Source organism: Pyrgilauda ruficollis, unplaced genomic scaffold (genome assembly GCF_017590135.1).
Source record: "Pyrgilauda ruficollis isolate IOZ18807 unplaced genomic scaffold, ASM1759013v1 scaffold3, whole genome shotgun sequence".
Taxonomy (NCBI): domain Eukaryota; kingdom Metazoa; phylum Chordata; class Aves; order Passeriformes; family Passeridae; genus Pyrgilauda; species Pyrgilauda ruficollis.
In genome coordinates, this window is record NW_024524377.1 from 11,980,170 (window position 1) to 11,997,046 (window position 16,877).

At 46.1% G+C, this 16,877-nt stretch overlaps 1 protein-coding gene across 13 annotated transcripts in view; it reads right to left on the reverse strand.

The window, feature by feature from the left end:
- The window catches only part of BIN1 (bridging integrator 1), a 91,519-nt gene that overhangs the window by 18,002 nt on the left and 56,640 nt on the right, over positions 1-16,877 (reverse strand). For 3 of the 13 annotated variants that reach the window (XM_041473536.1, XM_041473532.1, XM_041473529.1), the window contains exons 7-12: positions 16,227-16,312; positions 14,798-14,873; positions 12,704-12,786; positions 9,981-10,025; positions 5,179-5,329; positions 1,039-1,167 (exon numbers count right to left, since the gene is read on the reverse strand). In XM_041473536.1, coding sequence (XP_041329470.1) covers positions 1,039-1,167; positions 5,179-5,329; positions 9,981-10,025; positions 12,704-12,786; positions 14,798-14,873; positions 16,227-16,312 — 570 coding nt within the window. Of the gene's footprint in view, positions 1-1,038; positions 1,168-5,178; positions 5,330-9,974; positions 10,026-12,703; positions 12,787-14,797; positions 14,874-16,226; positions 16,313-16,877 lie in introns of all 13 variants that reach the window. The other 10 variants (XM_041473535.1, XM_041473531.1, XM_041473528.1 and 7 more) reach the window with 5 other exon arrangements.

A 16,877-nucleotide genomic window follows, 5' to 3' on the forward strand; every position in this document is an offset into this window, starting at 1 on the left:
CTATTGCAAAGCCAAATCTCACAAGGACTTCCTTCCCTCCCCACTTCATCTCTGCCCTCAGCAACTGGGTGGAAGGTGGCAAACCAGAGGCAATGGAGCAGCGTGACGCAAAGAGAAATAAGAGAATGAGTGAGTCACAGATGAGCACTGATAGAGATATGATTTGTGCTTTAACAAGCATTTAGGGAATATATATATGCACATGTGTATATATATATTTAAATAAAGTAGATGCAGGCATCTCATGATACAGCCAGAAATCTGGTCAGGCTCCTGTATACGTAAGGACTGCCATTCTCCTAGACCCAACAGAGAACTTCCCACCTGGACAGCCTCTCTGGAAGTGACATAAATCAAAGAGAAAGTGAAGAGGAAAATCCATAAAATCCATAATTTGAAAACTTTTTCCTTCTTCAGGGGTTCAGAAGGCCACTTGACAATACTGACAGACTGTGTCAGCACACTTAACTACAGGCACAGTCCTGCCCATCTAACTGCATCTGCTACTCTTTGCAAAGAGAACTTAGAAAAATCTTTTTGGCCTTTCCTGTGCAGACCTGGGCTTTAAGCCCAGAGGTGAAGGCACAGAGAGCACAAAACTGTCTTCTCCAAGAACTGGCAGAGATGCCAAGATCAGCAGTTAGGGATGCACATGAGCAGAAAAAAAATGTTTCATCCATACTCAGGATCAGTGGGCTTGGAGAAAGCATAGCACACCACAGGATATGAAGAGGGTCATAACTCATGTGCACTGCTGCTGAACAAATGCAGCGATTACTTTCTGGTATCTTGACCAGGTGCATTTCTCCTGTTTCTTCTATGAATGAAAGCTCTCAAAATGCAACCTCTTACTGCCTTTTAGGTACTCTCCCCTTTAAGTCAGCTCCTAAGTAATCCTTTGCCTTCTGAGGTCCAATGCTGAGCTTGCCTTCCTCCTTCACCTGACCAGGTTTCATGGCTTGACACCTCCAAAGAGAAGAATGGTCTGAAGGAAGAGTTCAGAGGCAGAGAAGAATTAGGCAGGGCATAGCAGCTAACCTGCGAAGGGGTTGTCACACTTATCTCGGGGACAAAATTGTCATCAAACAGACTGATGATGTTCTCCTGCTTGATCTCCTTGGAGGGGGTGACTTTTGGAGGCGGAGGCACCGGAGGCCCTTTCCTCAACTGCATGCAAGTGAGCACATGGCCACAGCACAGACGGCGACACCCAAAAAAACCAAAGACAGGAACCAGGTTAGTCACAAAAACTGAAGGTGAGGAAAATCACAACCACTGGCACAGAGTAGGCTCCAATCAACTCCATCTGAAGAGAGAGGGGAAGGGGTGAAGGGTTGAACTGAAACAAAACAAAATAAATAACCACACGCCTCCAGAGAAGGTTTGGCATCATTAGTTACACTTCAGCCGTGGGCAAGTTTCCCTCTGCAGAGGAGAAGCGTAACACAATTAATATGCATTGACAGGACATGCATACATAATTAAAGCATGTGCAACCTTCAAAGAACCACTGGGAAGGGAGCAGATCAATTATAGAGAACATGGTCCAACAGAACAGGCCAGCACTGCCTCCCTCTGCCATACTCACCGTACCTAAGGGAATGAGAAAACAGACTTCATTTGTCCTACAGTGGGCAGGGGGCCATGAGGACAGACTCATCTGCCCTGTACTGGCTCCCTGGGGCACTGGCTTCCAGTGTGCTGCAAGAAAGGTCTGCAGGAGCTCTTGATAGCATCTCAGCTTTAGGCAAGAACAACTCAAACTCCTGAGAAGCCATGACTGCTGTGAGCCCGACTCTGCTCTCAGTTTCACCAGTGAGCATTGACAGTAATGAAGTCATGTCTCCCAAATGGAGATCCCAGTGAATACATAAACCACCTCACTCTGTAACCCATCCTATTACCCCTCGTCATGCTAAAGATTCAGCCTGACACTGCATCCACACCCCATGGAAGTTGTGGTAGACCCCACCTAGACCAACCCATCCACAATTTTTCATATTTTGCTGTGCACTAAGCTTAATTATAATTTCTAGATCAAATCAGACTTTGAGGAGCTGCTGCTGTGTTGGAATAAATCTGCCATACAAGTTCCCAGCACCACACCAATGCTCAGCAATGACAGTGTTTCCCACTTACAATGAAGCTCTAAAGCTACTTGATCTAGGTACTGCATCCAAGGCAGCAAGACCCACAGACCTGACAATGTGCACACAGTGTATGAGTGTCAAACCCAGATCTGAAACACGGAAATCCCTTACTCCTAGGTCTGTGCTCACACTCCTCCAGCACATAACTGAGTTCTACACAGCCTTTATTCAGATTTTTAAGGACATGCCCAGTTTTCTACTGGATTAAACTATTTTTGAGAGAATGACTGTATATGAAAATACACTTTTTTCCCCAAGAATAGCTAGCTAGGGGAAATAATGGAAGCAAGTGTGTTCACTTCCAACTTTTTGTTTGCAGAAGGTAGTGTGTCTATATTCCCCGAGAACAATTGCTTCCTGAAAATCCCCTATCTTCCAGTTGCAAGATGAGACCAGAAGTTTCAGGGAAATGCTGTTCTCAGAATAGATCCACCCTCTGCAGAAATGGAAGGCTCCAATTACTAACTCTCAAGTCAAAAATATCACAACTCTTCTACTATTTATTCCTCTTATATGAATAGTCAGTCTCCTTCATTCCAATGCAATAGTGTCCTGGAAATCACTACTTCCGCACTATCCAGCATTACTTCCAACAGCAGTCTAAAATCACATTTCAAAGACAAGATGACTGCATATTGATGTTGGTTATACCCATAAATTCATCCTGCACTAACAACTTTGTTGCCTAGAATAGAATAAATCCTCTAAAATCCTTCTGCTGACTTGGATCTCACAGAGCTTTATCTGCACAAATTCCACACAGTTGCACTGATTTCAAAAGTCTCATTACAGAGTTTCAGTGGTGTAACTGAGAGCAGAAGTCTGACCTTTTAAGTTTCAGAGATCCCCTGAAGTCTTGTGTCATCATCAAAATATTCTGCAGAGAGCTGAGAGCATTCACTTCTTCCAAAAGACAGAAATAAACTGGTTTTAAAAATTAAATGGCAATAAAAGAGTTTGAAGTTATTCTGGGTTGTATAGGGAACAGTTCAAAATTTAGTTAGCATTTATTTGATCACTCCTGGTCTTGTCTTTCTCTCCACGGCCTTGCTTACATTCTGCATTGGTATTTCAGACACAAAGAGGCCAGGGAATTGTTCTTGCTTGCTGCTTTGTGCTCCATCCTCCCAAAGACAGTGAGGCCCCTCAGCCTCCCTCAGAGGACCACTGCACAAATCACTTACCCATCGGTCAAAAGTAATGACACCTGTGAAGATTTCAGTGTTAAAGTGAGGCACTGTTGAGAGAGCAGACACTTGTGTTCCCAGCTGCCTGGCAAGCTGACACACACTCGGTTTCTAGATTTTATCCACACAGACACCAGGTTCGGCTCTGGGTGTGAAACTCCTGCCTTTGTCTTCCCTGCCTCTGGAGCCAGCTCCAGCTCTTAGCAGCTACCGTGAATACGGAGTGGAGCTCTCCATGACGCCTGGGGGATGAATTAAACACAAACTGGGAAAGGGCTGCCGGGCGGTGGCAGCATTGGCTGCAAATGTCATTTCAGTCTTGCCTGTGGCCCATCCAAGCCAGGGCTGTGCTGGAATATCTCCTGCTTGTTCCTCAAGGGGTGCCTCCGGCCCCATTCTTGCGGGCAGACAGGCAGCAAGTGAAGGAGAAAGCACTTGCAGGCTGGCAAAAACAAGGGTTATGCGTGCTATTTAAAGGAAAGGGAAGAAACCAAACTCAGCAAGCTGAGTCCACAGGCGGGCTGAGTGAAGTCTGTTGTGAACAGCTTAATAATCTCTATATGATTTCTTGTTCCAAATATTAGTCAAGTTCTGGAAATCTCTGGGGGAAAAAGAAAAAGAAAAAAAGAAACCTGCAACAGAAGGGCAATTTTGGATATCCTATCTTCTCTCCCCCACACACACAGCCTACTCCAAAGGTCCTAACCAGGTTAGTGATGAAGCCATGGGTAGGCTCTGCATTGCCAAGCTGTTCAGAGACCCTGGAGAAGTCCTGAAAAGACACTGCCAGGCATCCACACATCCCCTACCTGTCCCTCAATAATCCTAAAAATCAAATATGCAGTGGAGAGAACAATATAGTGAGAGACTATCTAGAAACAGTAGAAAAACTACCCCACAGGCTTGGATTTGGAATCACACTGCTATGCATGGGAACAGCAAGGAAGTTCTGGCGTGCACCCATCTCTTTTCACAGGCAGTGGGTTTTCTTACCAGTTTGGCCAGAACCCCTCTTAGCTTTAATTCTTCCTGGAAGACCTCTCCCAGTGTCCCACTTACTGAGATACAAGGATTGGAACCCAATGTAAATTTGGCCTAGCTACTGCTTTTCCCTACTAGGCTTTTCCCCACTCAGCAACAGAGGGACAAGGAGATGAAGTAAATGTTTTATCTTCCCAAAGTAAAACACACAGATGATAAGCTGAGTAGCTGTATCTACTATTTTGAACATGATGCTGGATATTTCCTATGTAAGGAAAGGCCTAATGAAGGCCATATGGAAGGTATCAGACTTCTTACAATGGACTATCTTCTTCCTGGAACTCACCTAATTTCTTCCTAACATAAAAATATAATCCTTTTTTTTTTTTAGCATAATATTGTATTTTGATAGTAAGGTGAAACATCATCCAGCGTACAGATGTTCTTATAATATTAAGCTTTTTTATTTCAACCTTTCTCAGCTACAGAAATTCTTAAAAAGAAACTGGACCACTGAATTCCACTGGTTAATTCAAACGTAAACAACAAAACTCCTCGCCTAATTACAACTCCATCCTCCCTGGATCTTCTTGGCCATCCTATCAGACAGCAAAAAGTATTTCTGGCCTTCTCCCTGTGAAACCATTCAAAGACACTCAGTTCTTATAATACAAAGACGGCAAATAAGCAACTTCAATTCTTAGGAACTTTCTCAGGAACCAGTGGAAGAGAACAACCATCATGTGATACTCTGTGTGCTTAGTGGCAGGATGAGGTCCAAAACAACAACTGATGGATGACTTTGGCTCACAGAGCTTGTGCCATCAGCAGAGACGTGGTCAATGTCATGGGGACACTACCTGAGACGGTGACTTTGGGATGCTTGCCCCAGGTGCTTCCAAAGTGGACGGTTCCAGCTCATGGTTGACAGTCTTGGTCTCAGGGCTGGTGATGGGAGATCCATCTGGTGGAGGCGAGGGGCTTTTATTTGCTTTCGCTGGGGTGCTGTCACTGAAGGAAGTGGAGAGAGAAAGAGGGACACAGGGGGAGAGAGAGGGGAAGAAAAAGAGAGAGAAGTCTGAGCCAGGCCTAGGAGGAGCTGTGCTAACCAGCACAGATCAGTGGCCTCCATTATCTCTTTGCTTCACTGCCCAGATATGCAATGAGGACATTTGGAGCTCCTGAGAAGCATCTTTGCTGAGTCACTCGCAGTCCAACACACTGCAGCAGCACGACTTTGCAGCAAGCTACTCACTAAATGCCTACAGAACTTATATACTTGCCTCAAACACAGAGAAACAAAAACAAAACAACCAGGCATCCTTAAATTTGCTAGATTTTCATATAAATGCCTGATGTTAAATTATAGTCTTTAATACTGGGGAAGCAGATGGGGAAAGGAGTTCAGGGCTGCTCATTCAGTTTTAAATTCCACAGATTGGAATTTTTCTATGTGGCAATCTATGGACCTCTGCATGGGTTATGACTAATAGATTCACAACACCTGAACACAGAATATCTTATTCCTCCATGTGGTATGAGCTGACTAAGCCAGTAGAGAGGCAAAGTAGCCAGAGGTTTCACATATCATTCCAGACAGCAAAGGAACAGTGAGGTTCTGGCTACTAATAGAGATTTCTCTATTGTGAAGAGTCTCCCTAGTTGGTCTCTATTCCAAGACTGTTTCTGACACACAGTCAAGAGGGATTCTTCAGGAAATTAAGATGCAAGAAGCATATGCCAATGGCATTTGTTGGTTCACAGCTTGGACAGATTTGGGCAGATTTTTCAAAGGAATGGCAAGAGGCACATGCCTTTCCCTAAAGGCATGCCCTGGCTGGGTGTCAAGTCTCTGCTTCAAAATATAGAATCATGAGAGATTTAGTAAAAAGTTGGTTACCAGAGAATTTCAACAGGGAAAATTCACTGCTGGGGGATATTTTAGCAGAAGTAGTTACAGTTTGGCAAAACCATACATAGATGAAAATATAGTATCACAGCATATTGTAAAAAGGGCTGTGCAACCTCATCTACAGGGAGTGATATTTGACTCCACTAAAAGTCTCAGTTCCTGTGAAATTCAAGGCCTTGAGAAAAGCTGAAAGAAACAGACCCTTTCCTACAACTTGAGACACTAAATCCTGGCATAGAGCCAGCACTAAAGCAAGATCTGATTCTGCAGGGAGATCAAGTAATTTATTACTTTGCTCTGTCCCAAGAGAGCCCAGTGCCTCAGACATGTACATCCACTCACACTTGTATGCCTGAGTTGTGGTGGCCACTGGCCAACATGCATGATGGCCTCATTCCTAAACATCTGTTTGCAAGTGGGGAATAGCAAGAGGAAGAAGGGATAGCAAGGCATTTCAACAAACCTCCTCTTACAAGCAAGCATCTCACCCTGCTCAGCATTCCAGCTTTCAAGCTCCCCATCCCATTCCCTCTTCATTCACTTTGCCCTCACCCATCCCCCCAACTTTCTCCCCCATATCCACACCCCACACACACATTTCCCCACAAAGCACTTTTTCTCAGGTCCACATGCAGGCTGGATACTTCTGATGACACTGATGCCAACAGCACACCAACATGATGCAACAAACCCAATGACATTCTCTGCCAGCAGCTCTCAACCAGGGGCACACACACCAAGGGAGAAAGAGGGACATGAAGAAGGAAAAGGGAGGAGGAGAGACTAAAGAACACATATGCCAACATGTATGGAAACCCCTGCAGCTCTTCAGTCTGTTTGAACAGCATCCTTCCTCAGAAGTTCCCAGAAATCACTTCAATACCTGCGGTTTGTAAAGAATTCTGAAAAAAATTGACAAAAGTTGTGCTACAGATTAAAAGTAGTAATGGCTGGAGGGTGAAGGTAAAGTCCTGATCTAAACAGGAGCCACCACGAAATGTCAAATAACATCCTCTAATGCCAGAGTTGGGGAAAAAACAAGTACATATACTACCTCCCTTGGAGTTGAAAGCACTTGAGAAAATGGGGACACAGTGATTTACATCTAGAGTGCCAGGACTTCCCAAATGCCCAGACTACACTGGGAATACTGGGACTATCAGCTGGCCTACCAAGACAAGGGTAGACTTTTCCTTCTAGGGACTTCAAAAGGCCAATTCTCCCAGTGAGAAAGGACTTCAGGCTTATTTTCTAAAGGCCGTGGAACAGTTTTGTAGTGACTTATTTCCAGTGCCTGGCAGTGACTTAATTTGGAGATATATTGGTAAAAGGCTCCCATGTGAGTCAGCCTCTGAAGGATGAGGGGAAGAATTGGGCTGTGAGGGCCCAACACTAAAGCCTTCATTAAGTCACTACTATTTACAGCTTGTTTGATGTGTTGGCCAATCCCCCTAGGAAAATGCCAGTGCTAATTTTGGCTGAGCCTTTTTCAGCCCCCTGAGCGGCACCTTCATTCCTGCACTTGTTGCTTTGTAACTTTGCTGAATTTAGCCAGTGCAACCAGCATCAAGTGGGATAGTCACCAGGATCCTCTGTCCTTCACATGTCCCCAGGGAGCACACAGTGCCCACACAGAGCGAAGTCTTGTCTCCAGCTAACTGCTTGCTCCAGAAAACACAGGAAAAAGCAAGAGTGCAGGGACTCTACCTACTGACCAAACATGAGCACCACAGTAAAAGCAAGCCAAAACAACAAGGTCACTGCTCTTTTTCCTTCCCATGAGCAAATGGGAAGTGATGGCAATTCCAGGAATATCAGGCAAGGAAAGGAAAGGGGTGTCAACTTTCTTCTGCAAACAGAGAGCTGGAAAAAGACCCAGGTCTAATACAGCTGAAAGGAAAGTCAAAATCCCCCAGCCTCTCAGTGCTGCTGAGCTCCCAGACACTCCAAGGTGCTGCCTCATTTGTTCTGGAAGGGAAGAGTAACATCTGCAGATGAGTTTCCCTTGCACTTGTAACAATCCTACATCAGAAGATAAACCTACTTTCCAATATGGTAAAAACAGAGCAGTCATGTCCTGCCAAGTTCTCAAGTTAAAAAAGAAAAAAAGGTTGGCATCTCAGTTAAGGCGCACACTGGGCCTTTTAGCCAAAGGTAATGAATTTTTTACCACCACAGCACGCTGGAGAATTATTTAGAAATAAAATAATAATTTTTTAAAAAATTAAAATGAGTGGGTGGGAGAAAGAAGGAAAAAAGAACCTACACGCCCAAACATATGGTGGCACAAACGTACATTCTTGCTGCAGATCAAAGACTGACCGAGTTCCACATCCTCCCTGTCTGCACTAGGGACTGCACATTTCTCTGTGACCCCAGCAGCTGCAATGACAGCACAAACTCCCAGCAGAGCCCAGGTCAGGCACCTCCATTGCTGGGTCAGCTAGACTTTACCAAGGCAGAGCAGGAGCCCATGGTGAGTAGAGCTCATCAAGGGGAGGTTTACGAGCTCTCCTTCTGCTGTATAATCCATCCACTCTCTGTGACTGGAAATATTAGACCTCCTGCCTGGTACAGATAACAACACCAGTCCAACCAATACTAGAGACAGACATCCGGAGAAGTACTCCAGTTCCTACAGTAGAAAACCTCAAAATAGTGACAACATAATATATTGCTTTCCTACTTGCATTTGAAGATATAAACATCTAAATTTGCCCATCAGCTTCCTTGTGAAATTACCACTCTTCACTCTCCAACCTCCCACTTTACAAAGAATGCACAGCAGACACAAAGAGAAGGGCTGCATGACTTGCCCTAGTCTGTGGAAAGCCAGATCAGGAAAAACAAGGATCCCAATCCACCAGTACTTTCTTTTATTGCTGGCAGGACACCATCTTGATGATGATAATTTTTTTTCCTCCCTGTAAAGATCCCACGGAGGAAGTACCAACACAAAAAGTAAAAACAAAAAACAGAGGAATTTTCCATGCCATTATGCAGCAGTTCCCACTTTGCTCCAGAGCATGTTCTTGTCAGGGTCCTTGACCTATGGTAACTCCAGGCATTGTAGCAATCCAGATAACCAATGCTATCACTGTTTTAAAGGCAAGATGCAGTCGTTTCTCGTTATACAAGACAAGAGACTTCCTTTTCGTCCAGTCCTGCACAAAATTTTAAATGGACGGAGCAAGATAGTGAGGATCCTCAATAATAGAGCAAGTAAGGAGCAAAGCTGGAAGTATTCTTGTCCCATCTCATCATTCTCCTAATGGCAACAAGTAGATAGGATAGGACTTCTGAGTGTGAAGGACCTGTCTACTGGTCCTCCCTGGCTAGGCAGGGGATGAGAATGCAGCATTTCAGACCTGTTCAAAAGGACAAGCCCACTAGGTAAAACTAGAAGCTGTTAAACACCAAAATTGATTATACTTCCCATGGAAAACCCAGCACTGCATTTTCCATCACACAAAAACAACTGGACAGACAATGCCTGAGTTTTCACACTGCCTTCTTAGATAGGAAAAGAAGCAAGGATTCAAACCAGGCACACAAGCAGTTAATGGGATTATCCAGACACAGAGAGATCTCAGCAGGACCCAGCAGGCCACAAACACATCTTATCATGCAAAGGACCCCTCTCCCACCACAGGGTTAACACGTGCCAGGCTGTTAGAGTCCAGCAACAGCCTCTCCAGTTTTAGGAACTAAATGAAACACGTATCGAAATGCTGCTCTCCATACCGGTACCTGCTCATCTTTTTCCTCAGCCTGGCGAACAGTTTAGTTTTCTTTCTGTTGAGGATGGCACGCAAATCATTTCAGTTACAGGATGGCACAGTCAAACCAGGAAGGAAAAGTTAAGCTTCCAAGTACCCATTTAGTTGGTGCCACAAAACTCGCTGTAATTAAGATGTCAGGATCTCCTCTCTCTCTCACACACACACATGAATACACACATACACACTTCCCTTCATTACCAGAAAGTTACGGCCTGGTTTGGAGAAAGTAAAAGAAGGATCTTTACGCCTGTCAAAAACATACATACATATCTATATATATAAGCAAACTAGAACTTTCCCTGCACTTTGGAATATGGGGCCAGGGTGCAAATGGAGAAGAAGAAAAAGGAAACTGTACAGACCACCAGAGTACTGTAAATGTCCTTTCACAGCTCCTCACTCTCTCCTGTAAATATTGCTGTGAAAGAAACAAGCTCCCTATTCTTCTTTTCTTATGTAGTCTGTGCAGTCTTACACATGGAACCTACTCAGCAGCTTTCCTACCATGTCTTTTTCCAGTTTGCCCAATCATACCAGGATAATCCCACAAATCTCCTCAGTCTTCTAGGCATCTGAGCCCTGAACATTCCTAACTCTTCCAGAAGCAAATCCCAAACATAGGTCTGAGGTTCCCAGAAATGCACCAGCTGTTCTGTGCTACTCTGCCAGCTCCAGATACATCAGCCACAATAGTATTTCTGGAAGGCCTCACACGAATGCTATAATGATGTGTACAGATAACTGCCTCTCTTCTCACACCTCCTCATTCATTTCCTGCCATTGTATCAATCTCCAGTCCTCTTCCCAGTGGAAAAGGCTTAGGGAAGCATCTGCTCCTACTACAGACCCTATGAGATGAGTGAGGGCCATTTCCTCCTGCACACTCTCACCCCAGCCCTGCCCACAATGAGAGGCCAGATGTGCAGCAGACACAGAAGAGCCTCACAGCATTTCCTGGTCACTGCAGAGCTAGCCTGGCAAATCTTTGCTATATCCTCCTACAACACCCTGCTCCAGTGTGCTCAGGAGGAAGAGATTCACTCTGGGGCAGGTCTGGCACCTCAGCTGAGATGCAGAAAGCAGGTGATGAAGCAGCAGCACTCAGACTGCTGCCCACACAGGAAGTCCTGTGCATGCTTTGGGTTTTAGGGCCATGTGGTCTCCTAGCCAGCCAAAGGGCACAGAACTGCAGCAGAGACACCTGTTACAGCCCCAGAGCAAGACAGCAGGCTGGGGGAGGAACAGGGCAGAAGCTGTACAGAGATGGGGCAGGAATTGTAAAACCAGGTAATATGTTCAATGAAAGCTCTTTAAGGCCAGAAACTTTCTGCCACAACAGCAATGGACATCTCTGGTCCAGGCTGCCACTACTGCCTACAATCAGTTCCTCGAGGAATAGAGAAAGGAGGAAAAAGAAGCTGGGCAAAGCAATAGCTACAGCCTTCATCTGTCCTGTTACCTCGTTCTCCTCCAAGGACCCTGCAGGATGCTGCTAACAGACACAACACAGCCCATGGCAGCAAGAGGATGGGCACCACAACCTCCTGCTGTTGGAAGGGAAGAAGACATTATTTTCACAAGTAGCATTCCAACTGACATCACTGAAATCTGCTGTCAGCAATCCAGAATTCAGGGGCTAAAATTCAACTCCAACCATCTCTTTCTTTAGACTTGGCAACCACCACACTGGAAGAATTGCTGGGAGAGGACATGCAAGTCATCTATGCATGACTGCAACAGGTTAAACTGGGAGGAGAGACAAGGGAGCACAGAGGTCTCAACAGCTGATCTACCCCTTCTAAACCAATGCACTCAGACCACAGCTTGCCCTTACTTCATGCTGACTTCACCACCTCCCTCCATCAACACACCAGTTGAGGACCTGGGCTGTGCTCCTGCTCACCCAGCACGTGGGATTAGCAGCAGCTGGAAGCCAGAGCCCAACACTATTTCATCACTCGTGCACTTGGATGGGAGCCAGTCAGCCCAATCCAGAGCCCAGCCCCTCCCTCCCTTCTCAGTGCTAGGGAATGTGCAGACTTGCACTTAAACATACAGGACAGGAGCCAGCTGAGGAAAGAAAACTGAAGGCCCAGAGGACACTCACTCCTCGGACACACATGGATTGGAAGTGCTCGGAGTTCAGGAGGCCTCGTATTAGTGATGCTGCAACTACTCCCACAACACACAGGAAGGAGAAACACACTGCAGCTGGGTACACAAGATGGGCATAAGGCTTTGGCAAAATGGTGATTCCACGTGTGGAGGGCCAAAGAAGGGGCTGTGGAAATGGGTTCATGGTGCTCAAGCTGACAAGCTGCAGGTACATGGTGGGAGCTTTTGAGGGAAAGAACAGGACAGGTGCTGGGCAACTGGACCCAGAAGGAAGGGCAGCTCAGCAGCTGGAATTAGATTTTAAAAGCAGAGCTGAGAGTCAGTTGCCTAAATATCAGGACCTAGTGAACATTTAGGCCTGCAGATGCTATCCTAGAAAGGTAAGAGGTACTGGATTGCATCATGCAGTGCCAAGTGCAATCTTGGGCATGGCTCTAGGAAGCCTCAGGAGGGCACTGGCAGGTGGGCAAATCACCTACAACTGACAGCTTGGAGGTTTCAATACCCCTGGGTAGGTAGAGATATCCCTGTCCCACCTCCCCTGCTGAGGGAAAGACACTACCCACAGTTACTGACCTGGGCTGTGCTTTAACAGGGAAGGCATTGCCTGCGTACTGCTTGTCTAGACCCAGCAGGACATCGTGAAGATTTTGGTTCAACTGCAAAACACAAAAACAAAAGACAGAAAAAGAATGAGAAAGGAGCTCAGATGCCAGAAGAGAGCCTGGGCTGACCCAACACAAGCTTGTGGCAGGACATGCACAGTTCCTCAGCTATCGCAAGAGAGGACAACCCTAAATGTGTTTCCACTTCTCTGTGGGCTACGCAGTGCTACAGCACTTGAGCTGTCAAAGAGCTGCTGGCATCTCTGGGAATGCTCTGTCTTCCTTAGAGATCCTCCTCTTTGCTTCCCCATCACCAGGGCCCACCAGTGTGCTGCCAGGTACCACTGCAGAAGCAGCTTGATTGTTTCCCTAAGATCTGTGTGCTGCAGCTTCACTCAGGATTCGTAGCCAAAAGCTGTTTCTCAGGCCTGCTTACCAAGGCTTGGGACATGGCCATTTCCACTGTGGAGCCAAAGGCAGCTGGCCTTCAGGTGAACAACCCTCAACTTCACCAGCTGCCTGGGCCATCCAGGCTTGGGCAGAACCTGGATGTCTTTGCAGAAATGTAATATTAGGGGTTAAACTCTCCCTGGCACTGAAGGCTGCAACTCCAGACACTCCTATTCTGAAACAGCCAATCCAGGAATGAGACAAGATGCTGGATTTATCACTGGCAGAGGAGGGATCCCATGAAATCAAGGTTGGAAGCATTGTGCAGGCAACACCAGCAATTAATTGGATGCTGTAGCAGTAATAAGAAACAGATGGTTCCTATGGAGCAAAGCAAAGGCCCTGCCCTCATACAAAATTCCTGAAGAAAGAAAAAATCCTGACAAGAAAAATCATACAAGAAGAGAATTCCTGTCTAACAAGCATCTTTCCCATGTTTTGTTGAATGTGAGTTAGCAGCAACAAACTAGTAATTCTAACAATCCTCCCTATTCTTAACACTTAGTTCATCCCTCAGTGGAGAAGAGCAGGCTATTAACTGGAAAAGACCCCATAAAACGTCAGCAGAGCTCAAAATTGATGTGTTACACCAAGGCAGAGGGCCCCTGGCTGCTGGGAATTGAAGGACTATAATGTTTCCTGTTGCTTAGTGGCTGTTTTGTTGTCAGGATGACATGAGGGAGCACAGGGAATTTAAGGGTTTTCCAGCTGGGCTCTCAGTCCCGCCTCAAGATTAGTGCAATATTTACATTTTCAAGCAGCATACAGACCTAAGGATTCAGGATTTCTCTAGCTCTTAACTGAAAGAACAAGAACATATCTGTAAATGACAGTGGCAATGGGGGACTTTCCCACAGACTGGTCCTCAGGTCTCCTGTGGGTGCTGCCACACAGCACCAGGATCTGCCTTGCCAACACTGCTTTCTCTTGTGATTCCCAACTTAAGGCACACTGGAAGCCCACATAAAGCCCACACTAAGTACTTAAATGCCTTCTTTTGGGTCACAGGGCAGGAAAGAAGCCAAAGCAGAGAGGATCCTGTGGGGGAGAGCCTTTTTGAGGCACTGGAGTGAGGCATGTCTCAGTCTTCAGTCGACTTGCAGACTCCCTGCTGGTTTTAACCCCACACCTGGGTACAGTGAGGGTACACAGCAACTGGCTGCCAGGCAGCAGAGGGGGACAAAAACAGATACCACACCATTATCAGGTTATAGGTTACAGATCCATAATGCAGATGAACTAAAAATGGCAGCAAGAGAAAGATCTAAGAGTGGCTTCCCCTTCCTCTGTGGATCTGGAAATAAGTACTGTCAAGTGACATGAACTCCCCACTGCTGCCCATAGATCTGTGTTCTCTTCCCTGTGCTCCAACCCTTTACATTACTGTGTCAGACTGCCTTTGTCCCACGTGGCTCAGAAAAATACTAAGGGTTTGTATTATGCTCCAACGTAAGGCCATTTTCTCCAACTGTTTCTTAGCTTGAGGTTTTGGGGGTTTTTTTGTTTGGTTTTTTTGTTTTGTTTGAGTTTTGTTTGTTTCCTGGATCTTGGGTTTTGTTTTTCTTTCATTAACAATGAAGAGACAGTAAGTAGGATAAGCTGTTGGTTGCCTTACCTTGCTCATTTCTTTATGGAAGTTCTCTTCTAGGCCAGCTATACTCTGGAATGTGTTGACATAGAAACCAACACGACTGCCAAATGAAAAACAAGACGGAAGAACTTAATGGACACAATGCTCTCTCAAAATCTTTCAATCCTGCCCTTTCTGCTACCTTCCACCCACCATTCCCATGCAAACTCGGCTCTGTCAGATATGGTACATGTGAGAAGAGAGGGTGGCAAGGAAATGGAACAATGAGCAGAGGCCAGACATGTCCAGGGGGAAGAAGAGACTGAGTAGAACAGGATCTAAATTTATGGTGGCTAAAGGGAGACGGAGGTATAGGGTGGGGAGGAAAAAAAAAGAAAAAAAATCCAAAAGAAGGGGAGAGGGAAAAAAGCACCAGCAGTAGAAAGATGGAAAGAAAAATGGATAGATGCTGTGATGCAGACAGTGCTGGGAGAGCTGAGGGAATTAGCAGGGGAACAGATATTAATTCATCCAGAAGTCCCTTAGCACCAGGGAATCAAAAAAAGCATGAACTGTTTGCTTCAAGGGCAGAAAGAGTAAGAAAGCAAAGGATAGCACAGAGAGCAACAGGGAAGCAGAAGGATCAGCTGGGAAAGCAAGAGCCCGTGAAAAACCTGTAGCACTTCAAAATGCCAGCAGCAGCCTGTCACCAGCCCGCCAGCTGCCAGCAGGTAGTGCTCTACCAGCACCCAGGCAAAGGAGCAACAGCAGGAGGGAGAGGAGAGGCTGTCCAAGGCCAGCAGCATCAGGGCTCTGCACAGGGAACCACCCAGATGCCTCTGTCCCTCCCAGCTCCTTCCCCAGCCAGGCCTGCAGGCTGCTGCGAGCAGGGAGTCCTGACTCAGGCTGGTGCAAAGGGGAGTGAAGGCAGACATCAGCACTTGGCTTTGCCACCCCGCTGCTGCCCACTTTCTCAATCCTCACAGACCAGCACTGTCAACCTGGACATGACCACTGCATTTAAAAATAAGAAATTGGGACACTGCTAGGAAGTGTCTGCCAGCTTTCCACTGTGCTGTCCCCATAAATCAGCTTCTGCTGCCCTGCAGTTCATCCCCCAAGCTAAGTGTTGGTCTTTGCTTCACCTCCCTTTTCATCACCACAATCACTGGTATGGCAAACCCATGGTCTCTCAAGTCTTTCAAGAAAGTTGAGCAGAGCTGGTGAGGCAAAGGCATTAAGCAGACAAAGCAGAGAAACACAGTTTCTCTTTGTAGTAAAATCACGTTTTTCAGGAAAATCATGAAGTAAAGCACAAGAGTGAACCTGTGGCTGGGGGGAATACCAGGACAGACAAAGACAATCCAGAAAAAAAAAGAGCAAGCACCCAGTCTAGGCTAAGAAGAATTGCAATCCAAGAGCTTGGATATTCGTTTCCTTCCAACTAGCCCTTGGGAAAACTTCCAGCACTCACCTATTCCACAGTGAAGGCAGTTCCTCCTGCAGATCAACATTCATCTCTTCAAACACCTTCTGAGCCTTTACCAACTCTTCTTCAGCCTTAGCAACAGACAAGGGAGATTGTCAGCTCCAGCACAGACAAGTACCCTGCAGGGCTGGAACAACTGTGACTCTTTTGACTTCTTTGGGAGACCAGGCAAAATTCTGGCATGAGGTAACCAGCATCCCAAATGAGTCTCCCAGGAACCAGGGCTGCACCATAGGTGAGTGACCCTTTAGGTTGAATGTGTTCCTCTCAAGTGCTCTCAATGGATTTCCCCATTTATACACTCAGCAAGTAATTCAAACAACCACTAATGTGTTTCAAGTTATTTAAATTTCCCTGACTTCAAAAACTGAAAGGAGTTGGTCAGGCAGTTCAGCCTTCAGCTTGGATACAGATGAAAGTAATAGGGGCCTCTGTCCCTTGCCAGATCTCAGAAAGAGTTGAAACCCATCCCAAATGGCATTAGAGAAGAATCCTCCCTCTTGGGGACTCTCTGCTGAGGTAAGGTCATGCCAAAGCCCCATCTCCTATGAGGAAGAGAGGAGGCCTGCATCCTTGGCCAATACAGCACTCCCACAGAGCTGACTGGAGAAGCAAGGAAGGGTATGCAAAGCATGA